Source organism: Homarus americanus, unplaced genomic scaffold (assembly GCF_018991925.1).
Source record: "Homarus americanus isolate GMGI-L3 unplaced genomic scaffold, GMGI_Hamer_2.0 scaffold46197, whole genome shotgun sequence".
Lineage (NCBI taxonomy): Eukaryota > Metazoa > Arthropoda > Malacostraca > Decapoda > Nephropidae > Homarus > Homarus americanus.
The window spans coordinates 1786094-1813784 of NW_024723050.1; the positions used below are offsets into that span (position 1 = coordinate 1786094).

At 39.3% G+C, this 27691-nt stretch overlaps 1 protein-coding gene across 14 annotated transcripts in view; it reads right to left on the reverse strand.

Annotated features, from left to right (window-relative positions):
* LOC121863243 (protein RFT1 homolog) overlaps positions 1-23801 on the reverse strand; it is a 71872-nt gene extending 48071 nt beyond the window's left edge. For 2 of the 14 annotated variants that reach the window (XM_042361768.1, XM_042361769.1), the window contains exons 1-4: positions 18259-18489; positions 7979-8068; positions 6368-6437; positions 2600-2802 (exon numbers count right to left, since the gene is read on the reverse strand). In XM_042361768.1, coding sequence (XP_042217702.1) covers positions 2600-2802; positions 6368-6433 — 269 coding nt within the window. In that variant the 5' untranslated portion in view covers positions 6434-6437; positions 7979-8068; positions 18259-18489. Of the gene's footprint in view, positions 1-2599; positions 2803-6367; positions 6438-7978; positions 8069-17811; positions 17829-18258; positions 18490-23776 lie in introns of those variants that run through there. The other 12 variants (XM_042361761.1, XM_042361764.1, XM_042361760.1 and 9 more) reach the window with 12 other exon arrangements.
* Positions 23802-27691: the final 3890 nt, after the last annotated feature.

Below are 27691 nucleotides of genomic sequence, written 5' to 3' on the forward strand. Positions count from 1 at the left end.
ATTCCACATACACGTAAGTATAAATACAAAGTTCACAATGTGATGTTCGGACAACGACCAATACGGTTAAAGTCACGTTTCCAAGAACGTATCTAGGACGTTAAGCGGCGCATGACTGTAGTTTCAAATAATGATGTTAGTAAATGCCGGTACAGTGCATCAGTGATCAGTGTGACCACTGGGCAATGGAGAGCATGGCATGGTTAAGTGCATGACCTACCTGAGCTGTTTGGTGACCACAGGTACAGTGATTCCAAAAAGAATATTCACGGTTTTGGCTTTTCGCGGGGGTGTCAGGAACATAATTCCCGCGAAAAACACGGGATTACTGTACAGTATAAAACTACTGTATAGCATAAGAAAAATGAAGAGTGGAAAGTGGCTGGCTGCTGGGTGGCTAAAAAAGAAAAATCCTCTCCCTCCCACATGACCCCTTGATAATACAGTAACAGTATACAATTTCACCATAATTCCCATGTTACTGTATTTATGTTCATTTAGTGCCAGGTTAATAAAACATTATCGTAAAATAATAAAAAAAATACCCCAAAAAAATACCACACACAACATCACACGAGTTATTGAGTCAAATTAAAATTCCTGGTGCATTGTTTACATAGGCAAACTGCTGACCAACCAGCCAGTCCTGGCACCTGCCTGTCTCCATGTTGGTGTAATAGTGCCACATACAGGATGATTATGAGAAGGGCAGAAACTCCTATAATAATACATTACTACTTTTTGTACAATGTCTTTGTTACTGTACTTTTTTATGTATTATGTATGATAATTAGCATTTATTAAAACAGTTTTAAAAAAGTTTGTGCGTATTTTTTGGCTTCTGGGCCCTAACAATTATATGTATCCATTTTAATCATTAAACTCTAATTCGTGATATGATAATTCATGAGGTTTTATGGTACCTAACCCATGAATTATCGCAAACCCACTATACAGTATTATAATTTTCCTAAGATTTGTCATTTTAATATTGTATCTACATTTCAAATTATGCAAATTGCTTCAACAAAATTGATTCTTTGATATAAATAAAAAGAATGCTTTTGTAATTCCAATTTGTTTAGTCACTGCCTGAAATACTGTTCTATGTTGGGATAATTGAATATTTTGTTCATCAAACTTAAAATGCAATAAATTGAAACTGTGATATGCAAATTTGCAACAAACAAGGACTATCTTCACTGGCATTTGTAGTCTTGTGTACTGTACTGTACTATGGTTGACAGTGTCAAAATGTATCATTAAGTAGTACCTCTCTAACTCTGACTATTTATGAAAGAAAATATAAATATAATCTTTTCATCAAAACAAGACAATCACCTATTTAAAAGAAAGTCATAAAAGGAAAAAATTACTGAATGTAACCTAATATTTTACATGGTAGGTGGAGAGAAGTTAGCACAGGATGGGAAAGTTAATGATCTTAGTGTTTATTACAGAAATACATAATGCCCAATTCATGTGTGTGTGTGCACAAACAGACAGACATACTGTACAGTATTGATACAAAGGAAGAATTTAATCTGATACCTCCTAAATTAATTTTCAAACAGCATATGGAGAAGGCTCCTGGTTGGTGATGATGATGGGAATTAGAAGTGGGGGTGGAGGAGAAGGGAGAAGAGAAGGAAGTGGGGATGGAGGAGAAATCACCTTTCAGGGGACCCATGCTTGATGCAGTTATTTCACCAATAAAATTTTAAGTTCACTTGGTGTAATTCAAGATTATTTTACTTAAATCAACACTGCACTGCGCTATATATTATCAATATATGAACTAAATTTCAGAAAGACCAATAAGTTTAATGTAAAAATATTCAAGACACCAACAAAATCGATGTTCACTCCACTGTAAACAAAGCCAAACTGACGCCTGGTGGGTGAGTCAAGCGGCTGATGGGCACAAAAAAAACTAGTTCCCTGTACTGCATATATTATCAATATATTAAGTAAATTTTAAAATGACTAATAATTTTAATATAAAAAATGCACAAATATTAAAGAGCACAACTTTCTTGATATTTACCCCACTGGAAACGAATGTACAGTAAACATAGAACAGATTACTGAATTGGCAGACCAGCCCATCAGCTCATCAGCTGATGCTCACAACAAAATGTGTTTGTCGTAAGGATTTCGTTAATCAAAATTTTGTTCGTTAACCGAATTGAAGATCCTTGTGGGAGGTAATTCGTTAATCGAACCGTTCGTTAACTGAGGGACCACTGTACAGGTATACATTAGTGCACTTGGGTAGTTTAAGTTGCTATTTGCGGTTCTGCCAATTCGCACTATTCCTTGGAACCTAACCTTCGCGAATAGCAAGGGTTTACTGTAACAATCTGTAATTACTAAGATGCCAATATTAAAAATTTACCTAAAATTACATCTACTCTTGTTAATTTGATATAATGAATTATAAAAATAAATACTGGTAATTGCATTAATTTACTAATCATTTTGTATGCATTGCTACCTAAAGCAAAAAATTTTTTCAGCATATCTCAAACAGACTCTAAGCTCTGATTTGAAAACATAATATACAGATAAAACTGGAAAGATACAGATCATCACTTACCCTATCCACACCAAATTAATAAGCTTGTGGATTTCCACAGACGCTTTCGAGCTTAAGGCTGCTCGCCTGAAGGCCTCTCGTGACAACAATAGTCCTGTGGCATACAGCAAGTGAAGCCGAACTGTCATCACTGCAAACACCTCTCGACTGACATGACGTACAATAAATGCATTCAGTATGAAAGACAGGATTCGTAGCCCAACCTTTCAGAAATATAAAGGAAAAATAAAAAATTAATGGATAAGTGTACTGTACAGTATGATATTCAGCAAGTGGATGATTTTTTATGGAATGTGTTCCGAGAAAAAGCCATGTAAATCGGACAGACATACCGTACACAGGACATATTTTTCCCATTTTTTGGTACTTTGACCTATCTTTAGGAGACAAAAATTAAACAAATCAATACAGACCACATTTTATGAAAGGCATTAACAATCAATTAAATGAACACAGATAATCAAGATTGCATACACCTTAGACACCTTAGCAGGGGAAATTGCACGAGTACTAGTAGTACTTCTGAACATTTTCCACAAACGGTAAAGGGTCTTTTGAAAGATTGGTGTAAAAATAATCACATGGAATGTTACTTAATGCTCTCTTATTGAGATGAATTCAGTGACAGTGGATGCGATGTTGAAGTTTGAGCAATCAGTTGTCGGCAACGATATCACACAATTTCTTTTGTACTGTGGTTTGAACTTTTTTAGTGTCAAAGTAGCAAAATAGAAATTGCATATATCAGGTATTATTTGTTAATGACGTTTCATTGAAAAAATGCAATGAGAACTGAAGTACAGTTCAGGCATTCAACAACGTTATACAATTTATTTCTTCAAAGACTTAGTTAAGATGTTTAAAGGACATATTGCGGTAGAATAGGTCAATCAATAAGAGACACTGAAAAATTAAAAATACAAGAAAGGAGAGAGTAATAAGTAAAAATGAGATGGAGCAAGAGGTTAAGGAGGAACAAATGGGAGAACAGAGAGAATAGGATGAGGAAAATAGAAAGATGAGAAAGGGAAGGAAATGGAAAAGAGAAAGAAGAGGAAGAGTAAGAATAAAAGGAAGTGAAGACAGAACAAACTGAAGGAGATGAGAAGGGGAAAAAGGAAGGAGAGGTAAAGTGATTAAGAAAAGGGGAAAGGAACAACAGGCTGGGGAAGTCCAAGAAAAAAAAAAGGATGAAGGGAAGGAAAGAACACCTTCTGTATTCTTATGTTAGCATACTGGCCATATATCAAATAACTAAACAAACAACTGAGTGCATAAAAATAACAAAGATGGCTACCAAAGTAGATTCTGTAGTGGATGAGTAGCAAGTCTTTCAACCACAGAGGATTTTCCAGACGTCTGATATATTGCCTCAGGAATCTTGAGTAAATTATGCAGTTAATGGAAGAAGTCAAAGATTTTAGAGTTTGTACTGAAATCCCACCAGAGAAAATCATGAATGACTCCATAATTATCAAAGATATGGAAGATATGTAACACAAGGGACCTGGGTGTGATAACCAATAAACTTATATCCTAACTTAAACAACGGTGTGTGTGTGTGTGTGTGTATCAGGGATGCATTAAGACCTGTGGGGGCATTGGTGCAATTCAAATGTGGGGACCCCATAGGAATTCAGATAATTGAAAATAATATCTGCTACGATACATAACTACATACCTTTATTATACATACAGTACAAATTTTGCAGCAGTTCACAGAAAGTACATTAGCTTGAATCCCTGATAATGCTAACTGTAAAAACTGACAGTTAAGTTGTGGCGACTGCGACACAGTTTGTACATGAACTTACCGGTACATAATTTTTACTCTTTTTGGACTTTTGTTATTGATGTTTATATGCCTACAATTTTAAGTTTTAATGTTACAGTATACAGTTAAAGCTACTTTTAGAGGTGAATATAGTGATCTGAACAGTCTCCACAGTCAGTTATAGAGGCTTTAATGTACATTTTAGGCCTGTCACTCCATATTCTAGAGAAAGAGGGAGGGAATTTTGAACATTTAATGTAATAATGCAACTGTATCACATTGTGTAAGTTACATGCATAAAATTACACATAAATTCAGAGCTGTTTTCCTCCAACCTCACCATCTTTATCTTCAACGCTTTTCAAGTACTGTAGCTAGAAAACTATGCAGATTCCGACATTTTGTCATACTGACATTGTGTCTTAAAACTGTCCCAGGAATACAACATGCAACTTACTAAACAGTGGTCCCTTGGTTAATGAACTCAATCCGTTCCAGAAGGTCGTTCGTTAACCGAAACCATTGTTTCAATGGGTTTTTGGGTAATTGGTTCCAGCTCACCGAAAATTTCCTAAATTAAACAAAAATGGGAGAAAAGTTCACTTACTTTGAGATGTGTATGTAGAAGGCTCCTGGATGATGATGATGATGATGATGGGAATTAGAATGGGGGTGGAGGAGAAGGAAGAGGAGAAGGCATTGGGGTGGAAGAAAAGTCACCCCATGGCACCATTTCACCCATAAAATTTTAGTTCTCTTGGTGTATTTCAAGATTATTTTCTTTAAATCAACACTGCACTGCATTATATATTGTCAATATGTAAAATATATTTCAAAATGACCAATAATTTGCTTGGAAACACAGAAAAAAAGCGTTTAGTTGAAGAGAGTCTCAAGCAAGATGTTACCTCCAGTGAAAACAGAGAGAGACTAACGCCTCTTTGCTGTGTTAAGAGGCTAGATGCCGCGCATTAAACTAGTCACTTTACCTTCAATTATGTTCAATAATTGTTAAAATGACTAAAAAATTGAATATTAAACTTTTAAAATTATTGAATAGTATAAACTTCTTGATATTTACTAAAATAGTAAGGAATTTAAGCCCTAGAACCGATTAATGTATTGGCGGACTGATACTAAAGCTGGTTGCCCGGCCAGTGCAAGCGAAAACATGTTAAGGTCGGTTCGTAAGAAATTCGTTAACCAAATTTTTGTTCGTTAACCGAATTGAAGATTCTTATGGAAGGCAGTTCGTTAACCGAAATTTCGTTAACCGAGGCGTTCGTTAACCGAGGGATCACTGTACTCAATTCAGAATCACCTTCTATATGGTTTGTTTTATCTCATATACAGGATATTAACATCACTCATCTTCATCATCCATCAACAGACACATTGGTCTATACTCTATAGTAATACGCTTGTACAGTACTTAATCATTCTTCCCTAGTCCTTTTGCCAAGTATAAATTGATATAAGGCAATTGTTAAACTGCTCCGTGCTAGTTTGTGTGTTAGGGTCGTACAGTGACCCGGTGTACGGTAAAAGTGGAACCAGCTTTGCACCCTCCACGTCGAGTGTACAGTACCACAAACTTCTGTGTTGAAATGTAAAGTACCTGTGCTTTAAAATTTGCACATTAGAGAAAATCTGATATATATAAAATTTTAATTGGGACAGTTGAAATACAGTTGAGCATTAATTTATTCAACTCAATACTGTACACACACATGAATCTGCACCACTTAGGGCATTATTCCTCACAAAACTTTGTCCATGATGATAATGCTCGCATCTTGTATCCTTTATCTTTCATAATAATAATAAAAAAACTCTCAGCAGCTTGTTGAAGAGCTCCGGTACTCTTCACAATCGACATATATTCTGCAGTACAATGTACAGGTACTTGTAATTTTTTGAAGTTGGATTTGAATCTAGCTAATGCAAATACTGTACAGTAATACAGTACAATGAACAAATAACTTGTTACTTACCTGTAAAAAAGTGTCATATGCAGCAGACACAAGAGCCCCTTTCTTTAATGCTTCTGGGTCAGACATTTTTCTGAAATATAAAAATACAGTGCAAATATTCAGTGATATCTCCACTAGCCGGAACAATTGGTGCAGAGCATTTATGGGAATGATAAATTTCTGGGTAACGAGACGACTCTCTCAAAGCCGAAAAAACTCCCTTATAACCTGAACTTTCCGGGTATCAGGAAAATTTTCCCAGACTCCAGAAATTTTGCATTACATACTCTCTTGAACCCAGAAAGAAATCCCATATCCCTGGAATTTTTCCTGGTAATGGAATTTTCTCGGATTTTTCCCGAGTGATGCGTTATTTCATCTCTCAAACCCAGGAAAAAAATCCACCAACCCTGGAATTTTCTGGGTATCGGGAAAATTTTCTCAGAATTTTCCAGAAAATGTGCTCCTTGGGAAAATCGCTCCCAAAGCTGGAATTTTCCGGAAAATTCCAGAATATGAAAAATATGAAGTTGTTCGCAGTCATATTTCCCGCCTCTGCTGACGGTCGTGTAATATTTCAATGTGATTTTGATCTTTAAAAATTTTGTTTTTGCTTAATGTAGTACAGTGGTCCCTCGGTTAACGAACACAATTCGTTCCACAGAGTCGTTCGTTAACCGAAAATTTCATTAACCGAATCCATGTAAATGAATTCCAATAAATGAATAAAGTTACATAATCGAGCAAAAAAGATTACTGTACTTGAAAAACTTTATAAAGACAGAGCTTGGATGGCTAAATTTTAGAATGACCAATAATTTTAATATAAACAATGCAAAAATATTAAAGAGCAAACTTCCTTGATATTTATTCCACTGGAAACGAATGTAAACATAGACAAGATTACTGAGTTGGCAGACTACCCCATCAGCTGATGCTCACAACAAAACTTGTTGTTTGTAAGGATTTCGTTAATCGAAGTTTTGTTCGTTAACCGAATTGAAGATCCTTATGAGAGGTAATTTGTTTACCAAAATTTTGTTAATCTAACCGTTTGTTAACCGAGGGACCACAGTATTACTGGTACATAATTTGTCTTAGTATGCCTTATTGTGGGTAAAAATAAGTATACCCTGTATATTAAATGCATCCTCCAAAAGTGTGAATTTGCTACCAGAGTTTAACAGTTAATCCATGTATAATACTTCTGATAAACTTCCTATGTGCTTATGTTTGATATAATGAAGGTATGTATCTTTATATAATTTAGCTAAATATCTTTCTCATCAGAAACGGTCATCCCAACGATTATGAATAAACTCATTTAGAAATACATCACTACTTTAGGATAAAATCGGACAGGTTTGCAACAGCCAATCAGCTGTAACTTTTGAAGAGGGGGCGGGGCATCTTTTCTCAGCTGGGAAAAAAAGCGCTAGCTAGTGAGCTGACCAGAGGCAATGAGAATAAAGTAAGGTTTGGTTAGGTTAGGTTAGGTTGGTTCATCTTATCTCCAACTAACAAACTTAAACAACTTTGCACGGGTTAGGTATATACACTGGTGTATTGTATAGCCTTGGCTGTCACAGTTTGCCCTCCCTGACATGGGTAACCACCTCAACCTTGACTCACATTTTCCCTGGAATTCTATAATACAGGTAGACCTCGCAAATTTGTGTTAATTGGTATCCCTCATTAACCGAACTTCCAAGCAGCACAGTTCTGTGGAATAAACATCAAAATCTTAAAACAATAAAATTTATACATAGCATATCATAAAATACAATTGCTCATATAGTATTTCATGTCCAAAAAATAGCTCCTTCCACACTCAACCATGCTCTGAGTGACATGACATTTCAGCCAGGTAGTCACCCAGCTGACTCAGATGTGTGTGGCCGCTGCAGTGCTGCATTGTGTGTATGCCATGACATCAAATCAGGGGAGGGAGCATGGTAACACAGTTACAGTCCACTGCCTCCATACATACATTCACTTCCCACACAAGCACACCCATTCACTTAACTTTTCATATTTTATAGGTTTATATTATATTTTCTTTATTTCTAAGACACATTGTTTATATAGAGTGAAATACATGTTAAAGAAGCCTGTTTTTCTGCCAATTTGTGCATTTTCACTGGAGTTTAAATTTCATAAAAATTTTATTTTTATTTTTATCAAATGAGCACAGACTAGTGATAAACATGGTAATTGGGAAGCACTCATGCAAATGCACAGTTTTGTGGAAAAACAGACTTCTGAGGCACTAATTTGCGAGGTCAGCCTGTAGTAATCTAATACTGATACACTCTCAGAGACTTCTGAACCTGTCTCCTCTTCCTTTATGGAAACTTCAAAATATTCAGTAAAAAATCATTGCCCTTCCATTAACATCTGATACTGTTTTGTTTGTTTTTTGTGGGTTTTAATTTATATGAAGTTTGGATGCCTTTTTTCCCAGCAATAAAATTTCAATTTTATCTTCTCTGGAATAATTTCCATAACTGCAGAAATTTTGGCTGTATAAAGAACCTGGATAGTACTAAAATAAAATTTCCATAAGAATAAAATTCTGTACACAGGGGTTCATTATATCAAGGACTACTTATACTAAGGTGTACAACCTTTGGACCCAAGTAATGTGTGTGCAAAGTTTCAGGTCTCTGACTGCTTTTGTTTTGGATCTATATCTAGAACAAACAGACACACTTATAGAATAGGATAGGATCTTAAGGGGCTCTGCAAGCTCATTGCACAACTCTCTTAGCACTATGGGATACACCATGTCAGGACCAAGGCTCTTACGTAACTTTAGCTTTGACAATTTGTTTCTTATACCCTCTTCTGTGAAAAAAATGTGTCTGTGTCAAACTGTCATTCCTCAAACAAAGGAAGATTGTTCGCATCCTCTCATGAATACTTAAAAAAAAGAATTTGTTTAAAGCCTCCACCTTCTCCTGATCCAAGTCTACGTAACTCCCATCTTCAAGCCTCAGATCTGAGATGCCCACACGCGTTTTTAATTTTGATTTTGCTTAACGGTAGAAAGCCTCCAGATTTGACTTGACCTCGTTTGGTCAAACCCAAAGGCTTTCTACCATTACATAAAGTTTAAATTAAAAACCTGTGTGGGTGTATCAAATCAAAGGCTTGAAGATGTTCATAACATCTTTTTATGACTTTTTCTGTCCCAAACATTATTTTATGACCACACACTAGATAACCTCTCCAATTTTTACATCCGAGATGCTACAAAAAGCTTGCCAGCCACTGCTATATTACTTTACTTTATCCTCTTCACCACTGATCGTTCTATTAAATCACCCTTTGCCTATGTGTACAGTATATGGTTTATGCCCACTTTGTCTAATAGCATTATATCTCCTCTGAAAATGTCCCATATTCCCAAAATGTCTACTGTCAGTTAATGATGAACTAACCAAACTTAATGGAAAGTAGACAAAATGGGAGTGCAGTGGATGAGCCAATTTATAGCAGAGGACATAATTCGACAATGTTTTCTTTTTCTGATGATAAGTTCAGACAAACAGAAGATGATTTTCTTCTATGACACTTTTGGCACATTTTATCCATAACCGAGATATTGGGAGTTGAAAATTCAAAAACCACAGCTGTACTAGAAAAATTGTGAGGGCAATAAATATTTTTTTTTCATTTCTTAATAAAATTTCGTTATTTTTTTCCACATATGTTCTTTGGAAGATAGTAATAATAAAAACAATACAGCACAAAACTTTAGTATTTATTTATTTATTTATTTTTTTAGTTTTTCTCTAAAATCATAAATCACTTATACTGTAGTGGGCAGGGTATGAAAGATAGGGAAATTGTGGAGTAAAACAAGGTGAAAAAAATGATCATATGACAGTAGAATGATGTCGCTACGTGCTTTGTATGAAAAGTAATAAATTATTTACTGTAAATATTCCTCTGAAAATTATGCCATTATCAGCGCACATTGTTGTCTGTTCTTTGTTTACAACCGACACCTCAACAAAGTCGCTGGGGGTTTGTAGGGCGGCGCCCCCCCCCTCCTTGGAAGTTAGATAAGGTTAAGTAGGTAGGATTCTTTGTTTAGTTAGTTAGGATTCTTCGGCTAGTTAGGTCAGGTTCCATTAAGTTCTGTGTGTTGTCATATCGTTTTTATTACTTATTATCATCGAAAGAAAATTTGAGGAAAAAATTAATGAAAACGAACGACACGTTCTAGTGTTTGCCATCTGCTCCAGGATTACCAATAATAAGCTTACAAAAATAAAACGATTTTCTTCTATGACACTTTTCTCACATTGTATGCATAACAGAGATAATACACGGTTGATAGCATGAACCAAACCTGCCTAAACTTATCTAACTTCCTAACTGCTGGGCTCCAGAACCTCCCGGCATGTTAAATATCTCGATTCTGTCATTTGTGAGGGAAATGTCATGGAAGAAAAGTGTCTTAGAATTGTGTAAACAATTGTTTGAAAAGAAAAAATCAGGAGATTCGGCTGGTGGCAACAAATGCAATACAATAATAGCTTTTTTAGTTGGTGGCAACAAATGCAATAATAGCTTTTCTAGTTGGTGGCAACAACTACAATAATAGCTTTTCTAGTTGGTGGCAACAACTACAATAATAGCTTTTTTAGTTGGTGGCAACAACTACAATAATAGCTTTTTTAATTGGTGGCAACAAATGCAATACAGCTGTAATAGCTTTTTTAGTTGGTGGCAACAAATGCAATAATAGCTTTTCTAGTTGGTGGCAACAAATGCAATAATAGCTTTTCTAGTTGGTGGCAACAAATACAATAATAGCATTTCTAGTTGGTGGCAACAACTACAATAATAGCTTTTCTAGTTGGTGGCAACAACTACAATAATAGCTTTTCTAGTTGGTGGCAACAAATGCAATAATAGCTTTTCTAGTTGGTGGCAACAAATGCAATAATAGCTTTTCTAGTTGGTGGCAACAAATGCAATAATAGCTTTTCTAGTTGGTGGCAGCAACAAATGCAATAGCTAGTTGGTGGCAACAAATGCAATAATAGCTTTTCTAGTTGGTGGCAACAAATACAATAATAGCTTTTCTAGTTGGTGGCAACAAATGCAATAATAGCTTTTCTAGTTGGTGGCAACAAATACAATAATAGCTTTTCTAGTTGGTGGCAACAAATGCAATAATAGCTTTTCTAGTTGGTGGCAACAAATGCAATAATAGCTTTTCTAGTTGGTGGCAACAAATGCAATAATAGCTTTTCTAGTTGGTGGCAACAAATGCAATAATAGCTTTTCTAGTTGGTGGCAACAAATACAATAATAGCTTTTCTAGTTGGTGGCAACAAATGCAATAATAGCTTTTCTAGTTGGTGGCAACAAATGCAATAATAGCTTTTCTAGTTGGTGGTAACAAATGCAATAATAGCTTTTCTAGTTGGTGGCAACAAATACAATAACAGCTTTTCTAGTTGGTGGCAACAAATACAATAATAGCTTTTCTAGTTGGTGGCAACAAATACAATAATAGCTTTTCTAGTTGGTGGCAACAACTACAATAATAGCTTTTTTAGTTGGTGGCAACAAATACAATAATAGCTTTTCTAGTTGGTGGCAACAACTACAATAATAGCTTTTCTAGTTGGTGGCAACAACTACAATAATAGCTTTTCTAGTTGGTGGCAACAAATACAATATGCTTTTCTAGTTAATTTGGCAACAACTACAATAATAGCTTTTCTAGTTGGTGGCAACAACTACAATAATAGCTTTTCTAGTTGGTGGCAACAAATACAATAATAGCTTTTCTAGTTGGTGGCAACAAATGCAATAATAGCTTTTCTAGTTGGTGGCAACAAATGCAATAATAGCTTTTCTAGTTGGTGGCAACAAATGCAATAATAGCTTTTCTAGTTGGTGGCAACAAATACAATAATAGCTTTTCTAGTTGGTGGCAACAAATGCAATAATAGCTTTTCTAGTTGGTGGCAACAAATACAATATGCTTTTCTAGTTGGTGGCAACAAATGCAATAATAGCTTTTTTAGTTGGTGGCAACAAATGCAATAATAGCTTTTCTAGTTGGTGGCAACAACTACAATAATAGCTTTTCTAGTTGGTGGCAACAACTACAATAATAGCTTTTTTAGTTGGTGGCAACAAATGCAATAATAGCTTTTTTAATTGGTGGCAACAAATGCAATAATAGCTTTTTTAGTTGGTGGCAACAAATGCAATAATAGCTTTTCTAGTTGGTGGCAACAAATGCAATAATAGCTTTTCTAGTTGGTGGCAACAAATGCAATAATAGCTTTTCTAGTTGGTGGCAACAAATACAATAATAGCTTTTCTAGTTGGTGGCAACAACTACAATAATAGCTTTTCTAGTTGGTGGCAACAACTACAATAATAGCTTTTCTAGTTGGTGGCTACAACTACAATAATAGCTTTTCTAGTTGGTGGCAACAAATACAATAATAGCTTTTCTAGTTGGTGGCAACAAATGCAATAATAGCTTTTCTAGTTGGTGGCAACAAATGCAATAATAGCTTTTCTAGTTGGTGGCAACAAATGCAATAATAGCTTTTCTAGTTGGTGACAACAAATGCAATAATAGCTTTTCTAGTTGGTGGCAACAAATGCAATAATAGCTTTTTTAGTTGGTGGCAACAAATAATAATAGCTTGTTGGTGGCAACAAATGCAATAATAGCTTTTCTAGTTGGTGGCAACAAATGCAATAATAGCTTTTCTTAGTTGGTGGCAACAAATGCAATAATAGCTTTTCTAGTTGGTGGCAACAAATGCAATAATAGCTTTTCTAGTTGGTGGCAACAACTACAATAATAGCTTTTCTAGTTGGTGGCAACAACTACAATAATAGCTTTTCTAGTTGGTGGCAACAAATGCAATAATAGCTTTTCTAGTTGGTGGCAACAAATGCAATAATAGCTTTTCTAGTTGGTGGCAACAAATGCAATAATAGCTTTTCTAGTTGGTGGCAACAACTACAATAATAGCTTTTCTAGTTGGTGGCAACAAATACAATAATAGTTTTTCTAGTTGGTGGCAACAACTACAATAATCTTTTCTAGTACAGTACTCCCTCTTTATCGACGGATTTTTTATCGACGGTTTCGATTATCGATGGATTATTTAGACGGATTTTTATTTTGGCTTTATTTGAACTCTGCGGGCCTTGTTTGTACTTTCGCCGCTAGGCGGCACTAGTGGCGTGACTAGCGTCTACCCGCGGCCCGCCTTCCCTGAACACAGACATCAGCCAAGCCGCGTGGGCAAGTCTTTGATTTTGAACTTTTGCTGGTGGTTCATCACATCAACTTATATCACCATGCCTCCCAAACGACCTGCTGCTCCCTCTGGATCTACACCTAAGAGGGCAAGACGAGTGCTGACGCTGAATGAGAAGAATGAAGTGCTGAAACAACTCGACAGCGGTATGAGCTACGCAGCTGTTGGCTGCCACTTTGGGCTCAACGAATCCAGTGTGCGTGGAATTAAATGACGTCCAAAGGATCTGAAGCACGCTTTAGCTTCAAGTGCACCAGTGACATCAAAAGTGACAAGCCATGTGCGTGATGATGCCCTCATTAAAATGGAAAAAGCACTGAACATTTGGATAGAGGACCTAAACCGCCGCCGCATACCACTTGACTCGAAATTTATTAGGCAGAAAGCTAAGGAACTTTATGATAAGTTTTCTAAAGGTGATGATCATGGTGTTGGTGATGGTGATGATCAGGGTGATGGTGATAATCAGGGTGATGGTGATAATCAGGGTGATGGTGACAATTTGAAAAAATGTGCAGCTAGCAAAGGATGGTTCGAGAAATTCAGACATCGTTATGGGCTGCATAATATAAATGTGACTGGCGAAGCAGCATCAGCAGACACTGTGGCAGGGGAAGCATACCCTGCAGAGTTTGCTAACCACATAGAACAAAAGGGTTATAGGCCGGAACAAGTTTTTAATGCTGATGAGTCAGGCCTATGGTGGAAGAAGATGCCACGCCGAACCTACATCTCTAAAGAGGAAAAAAGTGCCCCTGGATTTAAAGTTGCGAAGGACCGAGTGAAAGTGATGCTATGTGGGAATGCGGCAGGGCATATGATTAAGCCCATGTTGTTATACACTGCCGCACGACCTCGGGCTCTCAAAAATAAAAACATGAACTTGCTACCAGTTTTCTACAGGAACAACAAGAAAGCGTGGATGACATCTGATTTGTGCGTGGATTGGCTGAAAAACTGCTTTGCTAGAGAGGTGAAAGATTATCTGGATGAACTTGGCATGGAGTTCAAAGTGGTATTATATCTAGATAATTGCCCTGGCCACTCTGAAGAACTCAAGACTGCCCACCCCAACATTGAGGTGGTTTTCTTGCCAAAAAACACCACCTCCATCATCCAGCCAATGGACCAGGGAGTCATTGTCGTGTTTAAGGCTAAATATGCAGAGAAGACTTTCAGCATGATTCGTGAGTGCCTTGATAAGGATGCTGATGTGACACCCAGAGAAATGTGGAAGAAATTTGATATTGCACAGTGCATAAACTTCATCGCTGAAAGCCACAATGAACTGTCGCAGAACTGTGTCCGATCATGTTGGAAAAAATTGTGGCCTGAAATTGTCCCAACATTCACAGGGTTCCCAACAGCCGAGCCTCAGTTACGCAACATAATAACTATGGCAAATGAAGTTGGAGGTGAAGGGTTCTCTGACTTAACAGCGGCAGAGGTGCAAGAAGAGTTATTGGGAAATGTTGGGGATCCATTTACAAGTGATGAACTAGAACAATTAGTGGAGCTGCAGGATGAAACAGAAGATGAAGTGAGTGATGATGAAAATAAGAACTTAACTTTAGATAATCTTGGTGAAGTAATAAGAATGAGTAAGGCCCTCTCTGCTCATCTCTATGACATTGATCCCTCCCTTGATAGGTCCCTTAAAGCAAAGAGAGCTATTGAAAATGTTATGTTGCCATATATAGAACTGCAGAGGGAAATGAGAAGCAAGAAAGCACAGACCACCATCACCAACTTCTTCAGTCGCCGAGTGCCTGCCATCGCCGAACCTGCCGGCATCCTGCAACAGGAGGCAGAAGCTGCCGACACCTCACAACAACAAGACGTAGAAGCTGCCGGCACCTCACAACAACAAGACGCAGTACCTGCCCACACCCCTCAAGAAGATGCAGACCTTGACTCATCATACTCATCTGACTGGTCAGGCTTTTAATAAGCCTCAATCATCACACGTGTATATACTGTACACTGTATTGTTTACTGTAAGGACCGATGTTCACTTCAATAAATGAAATCGTAAGTTTGCTAGTATTTTTGTCCACTTATTATATTATTATTTATACACTATTATTTAAGGTTATGTGTAAAGGAAACGCATTAATGCTTAAAGGTACATTTATTCAACATATGCTAATAATAGTTAGAAAAATTACGTAACCATCACGGTATCGACGGTTTCTTTATCGACGGCCGTCTACAGAACGTAACCCCCGTCGATAAAGAGGGAGTACTGTACTGCACTGCAGTTTTCTGATTTTCAACTCCCGATATCTGTTATGGGTAAATACGCCAAAAGATGTCCTACGTGAAAATAGTCACGTTTTGTCTGAATTTACCATTAGAAACAAAAAATAATAATAATACTGTACTTAAAAAGAGGCATCAACTTTTCATTTTATTTATTTTTTCTATATCTCCAATCATAAATCAACTGTAGTGGGCAGGACATGAAGGACGAGGGAAATTATGGCGAAAAACTGATATGACAGTAAAATGATATCTGTACATGCTTTGTACGTGAAGAAATTCATTATTTACCATAAATACTCCTCTGAAAAATCTGCCGAGTCACTATGTGTTGTCTGTTTATAACCGACCCGAGTGTATTCTCACATCCACAATAAAACCTAAAATTACACCAAGACACTTAACAGAGTTGTTTTCATTGGCCCCAAATATCAAAATAATTACTTTCTGTTTAATATGGGGGGTTTGGGGGCAGAACCCCATGGCTAGGAAGTTCGGTAAGGTTAGATAGGTTTCTTTGGTTGGACAGGTCAGGTTCCCTGAGTAAATATGCATTTTCAACCAATATTGCTCTTGAGTTAAGCAATGTGTTTTTCCGGGGGGGGTTTTCGATTTTAATATCGATTTTTGGGTAAATTTGCATTGCCACACCGTTCACTTTTAGCAAGTAAAAAATATATTTTTCTAGTGTATTTGTGTGTGCTTAGACCGAATATGACCTTCATTTTTGGCGGAATTTAGCCTTTTTTTTTTTAGCGATTTTTTTTCGTTTGACGTTTTCCGAAAAAAAAAGTGGCTAAGCGACTAAAAAATACACAAAAAAAAACTAGAAAAACAAAAACCTAACCTAACCTAACTTAACTTAACTGACTCACCATATGATGGAATCACCTATTTCTTACCTTATTGGCCTAGTTCTTGTTCGTCATTGCATTCTGGGATTCTTACACAACGCCACATATGTTGGTCGTTGCGATATTTACATTCAGTCTTGCTCTTAGTACACTTTACTGAGGTTGGAAGAACACCTTGCGATCGAAAAAATGCTATAGTTTCTACGTTTTTTTCTCCAAAAACTCTCAATAAGCTCCATATACTTTAAGTGACACCCAACGCAGACTTCCATGGTCGGAACTGAACTTGAATTTCAAAATATGAGACCCAAAATAAAACTCGATTTTGATTGGGCCAAATATACTCATAATTAAACCCAAAATCATTTTAATTGGTTCCAAAAGCAAAAACGCTTTTGATTGGCCACGTGACGTGTACGGGTACGCATGCGGGTCATGATTTATGAAAGAGACGCAAGACACGCAGTGTTGGGTGAGAGGCAGACTATAATGGCGGGAGGTTAATAGAAGAAAATAAAAGATTTTGGGGATAAGCTATCTCCGTTATTATACATTTCCGCCGATTATGTAATAGATGAAAATTATATTATAATTAGACGTCTTATTCGAATATGATAATAGATAAGTGGTAGGAATGAACGGTGTGTAAACGCAATAATACTTATTTTTGTTGGAAATCACTCGTTTTTATAAAGCCCAAAGCCTTCCTACCAAAAAAGTGAATTCCAATAAAAGTCAATATTAAAATCGAATAAAACACAAAAAAATCCAGAAAACCACATTGCTTATATAAAAAACCAGTCTAGCCTAGCCTAACCTAGAGTAAATACCTTGGTAGTGTTACACTTTCAACTAATTTGTAGCCAAAGGATTTAACTTCATAAATTAATATATCTCATCAATAGCTACCTTCTGAACCCAACTTTTACTTGTCGTAATTGAATAGGCGACATATTGCTCAACTAGAGAGCCATATTGGTTGAAAGTGCAATAATACCATTCTGTGCATTGTTGTAACGATTCTATTACTTACTATCATCCAGAGAACATCTGTGGAAAAAAGAACGAAATTAAAAATTTATTCAGGTGGTACAGCTATTTTCTGACAGTACCAAAAAAATATTGAATTGTCCTCTACTAGAAATTGCGCAGTATATGTACAGGTATGTTACCATCTACATGTACTAGCCAAATGCAGACATTCTAATCCCTTTTGACACCCGAGGTGCTGGAGTGCAGGCACTAGTGTGGTGGCCCTCTTTTATACGTTCTCAGATAACAGAGTCTTTAGTATGCATTGGGATCTGACATGGTGAGATATCAAAGTATATATATATATATATATATATATATATATATATATATATATATATATATATATATATATATATATAATTTCATATATATAATTTACTGCATTTGCTGATTAAAGGACGCAATACTACATTCATAAATGCCAACCGTAGATAAGTGTACTTACAAGTAGCAAAGTTTCGATAAAGTAAATTCAATCAGAAAATATTAACCCTGAAGTTCCCTTTCCATTACAGTCACACGTGCCCTTTAGATACACACGTTTGTAAAGTAAAGGGTATTAAATGCGATTATCAACTACTCGCGTCTTCCAGCCGCCTGTTGACAGATCAGCGTTGTTTACAATTAAACCGCACAGCTGGGCTGGGAGGGGGACCGAGCCGGCCCCCGAGCCCAAGTCGGTCAAGTTCAAAACCTGCCGGGACCGATTCCGAATCTCTAACCCATTGTTATTATTTTTTTTTTTACGGGGATTAGCCTGTGGGGTACGGGTTATTTGGTTCACACTCAGGATGGGATGGAGAAAGGAAACTCACAATGTGCTCTCTGTATACATATTGTGTTGGATGTACAGTGCAGCTTCGTGCTGGGAAGGCAGCATAGTTACAAGCGTTGAGTAGAGAGAGCTGGTTGGTGAGGATGCTCAGAGGAGGACAAGCTTGTGGGTCGCCATGCTCGCCGGCGGGAGCGAGGGCCGCCAGGCAGAAACGGAGGAGGTGGTGTTACTTGAAGACTGGCTGTAGGTAGGAAGTGAGGTAGGTCACCACGAGGTCAGGTCTTAAATAGCGGAGGTAGGCGTGGCTTAATAGTTGACCTCCGTCATGTAAGGCGGTGCTGGTTGACCTAGACCACGAGGCATACACTGGGGAATTCGCGGGGTCGGCTACTCAGCGACAAGCGTTTGTAGGGGAGGAATCCACTACAATACTCCCTCCTTCCCTCCAGGCGGTGTAGGAGACTTGTTGTCTGCAGGGTTGCACGGCACATGTGAGGCAGAACGGGCAGTGCATGGCACATGTGAGGCAGAACGGGTGGTGCATGCCACATGTGAGCCATAACGGCGAGGGCGTGGATGAGCCGGCCGCTAGTGGAGGCAACTGTCTAGACTCTAGACACACAAGATCTGTGGGAGAAGAGAGGGAGAAAGAGAGTTGTGGAGGTGATGAATGTTGTGTTTTCCTCGCGACAGGTACAGAGTCCTCAGATGCGCCTGCTGGGGTGTGTGGGCTTGGCTCAGGAGCAGGGGCTGCGTCAGCAGGAGTGGAGGAGGGTCCGTGACAGCAGCTGGGTCCACGACAGCAGCAGGTTGCAGGACAGTAGCAGGGGGTACCTGAGGGCGAAAAGAGGGGTGTGTGGGTCCGCGTCAGGAGCAGGGGCAGGGGTTACTGCTGGGCCGTGGCGGCGTCTGAGGCAGGACGGGTGTGTTGGGGTCGGTAGGACGTGGTGCTTGGGGCAGGAAGAGGAGCGGCTGTCTGCTTAGAGTTACAGAGCTGCTTTAGGGTGTCTAACCTGCGGTGTAGAGACAGTAGTTGTAGAGCCGATGAGAGCTGCTTCTGTGTGGATAAGCCAGTCTTCCATGTTTCTTGAAGACTGGGAGAGTGATCGGTTTCTCCTCTATCCTGTGTGAGTGCGAATCTCCTGGGGTCACCATTTGTGGGGTACGAGTTATTTGGTTCACACTCGGGATGGGATGGAGAAAGGAAACTCACAATGTGCTCTCTGTATACATGTTGTATTGGATGTACAATGCAGCTTGGTGCTGGGAAGGCAGCATGGTTACAAGCGTTGAGTAGAGAGAGCTGGTTGGTGAGGGTGCTCAGAGGAGGACCAGCTTGTGGGTCGCCATGGTCGCCGGCGGGAGCGAGGGCCGCCAGGCAGGAGGAGGAGGAGGTGTTGCAAGCTGGTGGCTGTGGGTAGAAAGAGATAGGTCGCCACGAGGTGAGGTCTTATATAGCGGAGGTAGGCGTGGCTTAATAGTTGACCTCCGTACATGTAAGGCGGCGCTGGTTGCTGACCTAGACACGAGGTGCGGCTGGAGAATTCGCGTTGGCTACTCAGCGACAAAAGCGTTTGTAGGGGAGGAATCCACAAGAGAACCATACAGAAATACAAAAATGAAAAAAAAGATCAAAAGTGAGAAACTTTATATGTATGCTGTGTTGTTAATAGTAAGTGAAACAATTTTGACCTGCAATTACTGAATTGTCCTCTAATACAAATTGCACAATATATGTACTGGTATGTTACCATCTACATGTATTACCCAACTGCAGACATTCGAATCCCTTTTAACACCTGAGGTGCTGGTGTGAGGGGGCGTTTTCCAACACCTACACCACCCTCATCTTACTTACTTCTCTTAGTTCTTACTCTTACTCAGTTCTGTCACCTATTCTTTTGGTAGCATGGACATTCTTTTGGTAGCATGGTCATTATTTTGGTAGCATGGTCGAGGGTCTAGGCACATGGGTATGGTAATTCTGGTATCAAGTCACTTGGACGGAAATAAAGGTACTGTAAAATACTGTGGGAGAAATGAATACACCTAAAGTACTCTAAAAACAAATTTATTAATATGAAATCAAGAGGAAAAGATATATTATTAATCTTATAACTACCAGGTTCAACTCCTGGGCTTATTGCAGACTCAATACTTTCCTCTTTACTTATTTTCTTATTTCTTTACTCAACAGTAATTACTCAGATCTTACATTCTTACTGCACACAACCTTACTGGTGTTACATTACATGGCATAATAGGACCAGTTCCTGGGCCCTACTCACAATACATAGTACATGGCACTCATTGTAGATTACTTTACTCACATACTCGTTAATACTGACACTAACATATACAGGGGTCCACTACCCAACATGGGATAATTATTTCCAACTAATTATCCCTAACATACATGTTACAACCCTCTCTGTGGACATATACTTCCAAGGAGTAACCCAGGGTACAACACTGGGGCTCACGACCGTTGTTGTGGTCGGTAGTAGCCAGACACATGGCGAGTCTGGGGTCTGGCCCAACGAGGCAGTAGAGCACATTAATCAGGCCGCAATGGTGCCATCGTTTCATATCTGGTCCCTGCTGGGTATCTACTGTAACGACCACGGTATTACACGTCAGTTAGCGCCAAAATCAAATGATTCATATTACGCTCAATAGCTCACAAAACATGTAACTCGGCTTTCGTTGAGTCCTCCATCTGAGGAGTCCGTTTTCTCATCACTTCAAGGCACCTCAGCCCTCCGTTATCCAATTTTCTCTGACTTGCTGAAACCAACCTCTCTATAAAATGAATTTGAGTGTGAGAGAGAACACCCTTGTTTTGAGTCAACTTAGATATGTCTGTTTACAGTTGAAACATTCAAGATCCATTGTGAGTGGGGTAGAACGCTTCAACTGTCCTTATTGTTAGTAAAACGTGTCAAGTAAGTGAGTGTCGAGTTTGCCAGCTAGTGGCGTATTTTATGTCGTCCGTGGGGGTACCCATGAGTTTCTGATCGCGCCTGAAGTTATATCATTTTGTCGCCCCTACATCAGAGAATCTGATGTTTATAGTTTAGTTAGTGTCAGTTGTCTGTTTAGGAAAGTCATTAATCTCCTGAACTATTCTGTCAACTGGTATAATCTCCAAGATCTAGCGCCTCCCCGTGAATAGCTCCTTGTTCGCCTCAGGCCTGAGCTTGCAGAATTAACGTTATCGACGTGTATATTCCACCTTTTCCTGGCAAGCTCGACCTCTGATTAGATTATATGAATAGCCATAGGAAATTACCCTGATCAAGAACACCGGAGTTCATAACTAAGTATACAGTGATCCAAAATGGTAGAAAAGTTATGTTGTTGGTAAGATCGACCCTTCTGGTATGAATACGGAGGCCCAAGCTGCCCCGCGGGTGCACGTATATACCTCTACACGAGGGAGAATCACGCATTCGTGACTCTTCCTCAACGTCTCTCCAGGTATGTTAACGTGTGTTCCCCGCCGCCTATTAATTCAGTTTAACTTAGTCAATTTTGGTGAATATCAGTGTTCATGTGTTAACATAGTGAATTCTGTGCCAATTAAGTCGAGTAACGTAGAGATTTAGATATCGTCTGAACCGTTGCCAGGCGTATGTTTTGTATAGTTGAAGTTAGACCTTTACACATTTGTGACTCTTCCTCAATGTCTCCAGTGTGTTGAGCTGAATACTCATCGGCTAACGTGGGTCGGTAACCGGGTTGGACGATGCCGTTAATTCGACAGAATTAAACTAGGGAGTCCGTTTCCTGCAAATTAGGCGGCCACTCCCTGAGTGTGTGTCGGTCTACAACCGACCCCTAACAGCGATCTTCATTTGTTGTAGAAACCAGCGTTACCCTGGGGCACTCCTCACAGTTACATAGGCCTAAGTATTATAGTATCTTGTTTGGGGGATAACTAGCCGAAATATAGTATCCCAGGTTAAGTATTGAACCACTGAATGAGAATTAAAAGTGCCATGTTGTTCCTTGTGAATTAACAGGAGGTATTGTATGTTGAAATAATTGTGGAGTTGTCCAGTGTGTTATGTATTCATTGGTAGTGACCATGAAATGATAATCTGAGAGTATAATGATATAACCAAGAAGTGAAGAGTTAATTTGCTACTTGGTAAGGTAAGACCTGAGGGTCCAGTAATATCTGGTGTATACCCAGTACTGAATATCATTTGGCAGTGACAATACCACAATTGCCAATTGAAGAAATAAGTATTTGGAGGTATTTAATGAGGTAATAAGTTCTTGAAGTGTTTGATGACTTACTAAATAAATTGCAGTTCTGTTTTGTCTGAGTGAATCTAAGATGCATCTTATCCAATCACTGTGTTAATAAATATTGAATTAGTAATCTACGAGTATCACCACTCTATCCTTTCCCACGTTGGTTCTCAGAAAATAACTAACTCACGTGCCTAGAAGCTTGCTACCTAACAGTTAACTAAGATATGTTATATTCTAGAAAAATCCTGGGTGGTGGCAGGTCTACCGGTGTAAGTATAATAAGTGTGGTAATAAGAGACATGGTTTCCCAGGTTAATCCATGGTTTAGAATATAAGTAGAACGAAATATATGGAAGAGATTATAATATATGAAAGGAAATTAAAAGAAAGAACATTGACTTGGAGAATATAAGCAGAGAAGCATAAGAGTTACTTATGTAAGAATATATAAGAATATAAGGTATATAGAGATAAAGAACATATAAGAATATAAGCAAGAATATATAAGAATAAGTATATATGTAAAGAATTGAAGAAGGATAAGTATATAAAACAGGATACTCATTGGAAAGAATGCTACAACGAACATATAAGTATATGAATAAATAGAATACTAACAGAAAAGAATATCTGGATGGTAAATTATTGAAAAGAGAAAACTCGGCCCGTTACACTACTACATCCGGGGCAGTTGTTGAGTGGTTGAGCGATGCAAGAATCACAATGGGATCTGGAGAAACATTGGAGCAGCGTCAGGGGACGGACTGGGAAGCATGACAACACAAACAACTCTCTTATCTAGACGACAGACGTATTTACGTTATATTACTTCTTACACTGGGTGAATGACAATTCAACTGTTAAAGCATGAACACTGATATTCACTACAATTGACTGAATTAACTGAATGGCTACACAAACATACCTGGAGAAACATTGTAGCAGCGTCAGGGGACGCTCTCCCTGGCGATGCACGGGTATAAATACCCCTGAGTTGCCAGTGATCGCTACTCACGCAATGACAATAATCACAAACAAACTAACTGTTACTCATTCAAAGATGACCCTCAGTTGACAAAGGTCTGGCGAATTACTTGAGTTGATATGCACAGACTAATTCAAGATTGAGCTTCCCAGGAGAAAGTGGAATAACAACGCATTGATAACTGTCTTCACAAAGGCGGGACTCTGGGAGGGAACACAAGTGTAGCGTCTATGGGGAAAAACACGTCTTCTCAGGGGTCGCTAACTCACTCATGTTTTGCAGTCGTGGAGTTTAATAAGAATCATTAGTTAAATATATCAGCAGTCAACGTGACCATGACACTGGAATGCAGGCACTATTGTGGTGGCCCTCTTATACGTTCTCTGACAACTCTTTTTGTAGAAACTCTGAGAGATAATTTTCTGTTCCAACATGTTAGAGACCTGACACATTACAGAGGGGAGCAAACACCCAAGCCACTTTACCTCATCATAACAAACGAGGAGGGTATGGTGGCCAAACTGGAACACCTTGCCCCAGTTGGCACCAGTCACCATATAGTGTTGTCAGTCAGATTTAACTGTTACCTAGTTCAGGATAAGGCCAGGCCAAGGTGCAAATATTACAAGGGAAATTACAATGGGATGAGGGAAGAGGTGAGGGGTATCAACTGGCCTGACTTATTAAGGTACAAGAATGCAGACACTACGCTGAATATCATAACTAGTAAAATGACCCATTTGATCGATAAATATATACCCAAGACCAAACCCAGTGCTTCTAGGAATACGAGGGGATCCCTACACTTGAATCATGCGGCGGTCGACAAAATTAAGAAGAAAACCCAGAAATTCAAAACGTGGATTGGGTCAAACGATGAACAAGCTAGGAGGATGTATGCAACAGCCAGAAACCAAACAAAGATAGAGTGTAGGAGGGCTGAAAAGAAGTTCCAGAGGCTGGATGTAAGCGAGGTCAAGTCAAACCCAAAGACGTTTTATCGCTATGCAAAGTCGAAATTGAAAACGCGAGTAGGAGTATCAGACCTGAGGCTTGTGGATGGTAGTTCTGCAGATTCTGATCAGGATAAAGCTGAGGCATTGAACAGCTTCTTTTCCTAGGTGTTCACAAGAGAGGATGCAACTAACCTTCCTGCGTTTGAGGACAGATGGTTCGACACAGCACTGACCCACATTATGTTCACAGAAGAGGGTACAGTATTAGAAATAAACTGTCCAGGCAAAAGGTCCATAAGAGTCCCGGCCCTGACATGGTGCACCCTAGAGTGCCAAAAGAATTGTGAAACGAGCTTGCAGAGCCCCTGAACATCCTGTTTTGTAAATGCCTGGATGAACAAATGGTCCCCAGTGAATGGAAAGTGGCTTATGCGAGTCCTATCTTCAAGAAGGGCGATCGTCACTCCATGAACAACTATAGACCAGTGAGCCTTTCCAGCATAATATGTAAAGTACTTGAGAGTAATATCAGAGATGCCGCAATGGAGCATCTAATACGAAACAACCTTGTAAAAGATTGCCAACACGGTTTTATGCCGGGGCGCTCCTGCTTAACACAATTGCTCAAGGTATTGTATATTTGGACCCATATTCTGGAACGGGGTGGTAATATCGACAATATTTACCTAGATTTTGCCAAGGCTTTCGACAGTGTACCCCACGAAAGGCTGAAAATCAAACTGGAAGGGTACGGAATTCAGGGAAATGTCCTAGCGTGGATAGAAGGCTTTCTACATGACCGCAAGCAGTGTGTGGTTATTAATGGCACGAAATCGTCATCTGTACCTGTAACAAGTGGGGTACCACAGGGCAGTGTATTGGGCCCGCTGTTGTTTGTTTGTGTCATAAATGACATGCCTGACGTTGCACACTCCTCCATACAAATGTTTGCCGATGACGCCAAGTTATTTCAGGAAATTAAGAACCAAGTGGACTGTGAAGAACTGCAGAAGCACCTCTGTGGGCTCCTGGAATGGTCGAAAAAATGGCTGCTAAGATTCAATATCACGAAGTGTAAGAGGATGCACCTGGGGGCATACCAACGGTAAGGAGGCGTATCATATGTCCCAACGGGATGAAGAAACTGCACCAGTTGAGACTGTGTGTGAGAAGGACCTAGGTGTGTATGTTGACAATGAGCTGAAGTTCTCGGGCCATTGCGAGAAGAAGGTAAATCAGGCAAATAAATTATTGGGTCTTATAAGAAGGTCGTTCAGATATCTAGACGGTCCGTCCCTCGTAACGATCTTTAGGAGTGAAGTGCTTCCCCATGTGGAGTACTGTCACCTCATCTGGTCCCCGAGATATGCTAGGGACTGTCAGTTGGTTGAAAATGTTCAAAGGAGGGCCACCAGACTGGTGCCTGCACTTCGGCACCTCAGCTACCCCGAGAGATTGGAGCGCCTGAACTTGCCTAGGTTATATTACAGACGGGCAAGGGGGGACCTAGTTGAGGTGTATAAGCATCTCAGGGGGCTACTCAGTTGAGTGTCCTTAATTGGAGCTGGCGGACGCTCGCCCCACAAGGGGTCAAAGCTCAAGATTGAAAAAGCCGCAAGTCCAGAAAACCATGAGGGCAAACTTTTTCGGAGTGAGGGTTGTAAACTCTTGGAACAATCTACCATTGAGTGTTGTGACGGCACCAAGAGTGTGAGTTCTTTCAGGAAAGGACTTGACCAACACTGGAGCGGGTTCAGGTACATTCAGGAGCCGGTGCATGCCCAGTATTTGCCAACAGTGCGTGACAGAAACGTGACCGATCATCCAGGCGGCTAGCGAGCCGATCTTTTGGTGAAGAAGATAAATGAAAAGAAAAAGTAATCAGAGATGTGACCAATCGCCCAAGCGGCTAACGAGCCGATCAGTGGTGAAGAGGATAAAAGTAAAAAAAGTAAAAGTATGTGTAAATGAGGCAGAAAGTCTGATCAGCAACCTGGGACTTGGTCACAATTTTCGTGATGCTTTAGCACACTGTATGTGGCCAATTGTCAAGTTTCTCTTTGTTAGGCTTGTAGTGGATTCCTCCCCTACAAACGCCGTTTGTCGCCAAGTAGCCGACCCTCTTCGAATTCCCCAGCCTGCTCCTCCAGACGTAGCGGGTGTCAACTATCAACCCACGCCTACCCCCGCCTTATAAGACCTCACCCCGCCGTGACCACCCTCTTTCTACCTACAGCCACCAGCAAGCAACACCTCCTCCTCCTCCGCTCCATCCTGGCGGCTCCCGCTCCCGCTGTCGACCATGGCGTCCTCAAGCTGCGTGCCCTCCTCTGGGCACCCTCACCAACCAGCTCTCTCTACTCAATGCTTGTAACCACGCTGCCACTTCCCAGCACCAAGCTGCATTGTACATCCAATACAATATGTATACACCGAGCACATTGTGAGTTTCCTTTCTCCATCCCATCCTGAGTGTGAACCAATATCTCATAACTCTACAGGCTCCAATACATACGTACATGTAGATCTCGTACTAAGGATGGAGGTAAGAAGTGAAACTCACAATGCGTTCTCCGTGTGTATGTATATATATATATATATATATATATATATATATATATATATATATATATATACACACACACAGTATTACCCCGCCTAATGCGGTTTCACTTAACGCGTTTTATCATATACGCGGTGCCTCGCCAGAGCTGAACTTTCACTTAACACGGATTTTTTCCACATATACACGGTGAGTGTCCGGCTCGAGATGCTATTTTTAGATTTGCGCCACCCGCCACCCTGCCTGTTTTAGCTCATAAAATTCATAAAAATTACCTGGCCAGAATATAATTTACATTGCTGGAATTCTTATAATTTGGTGATCATTTTGAATATA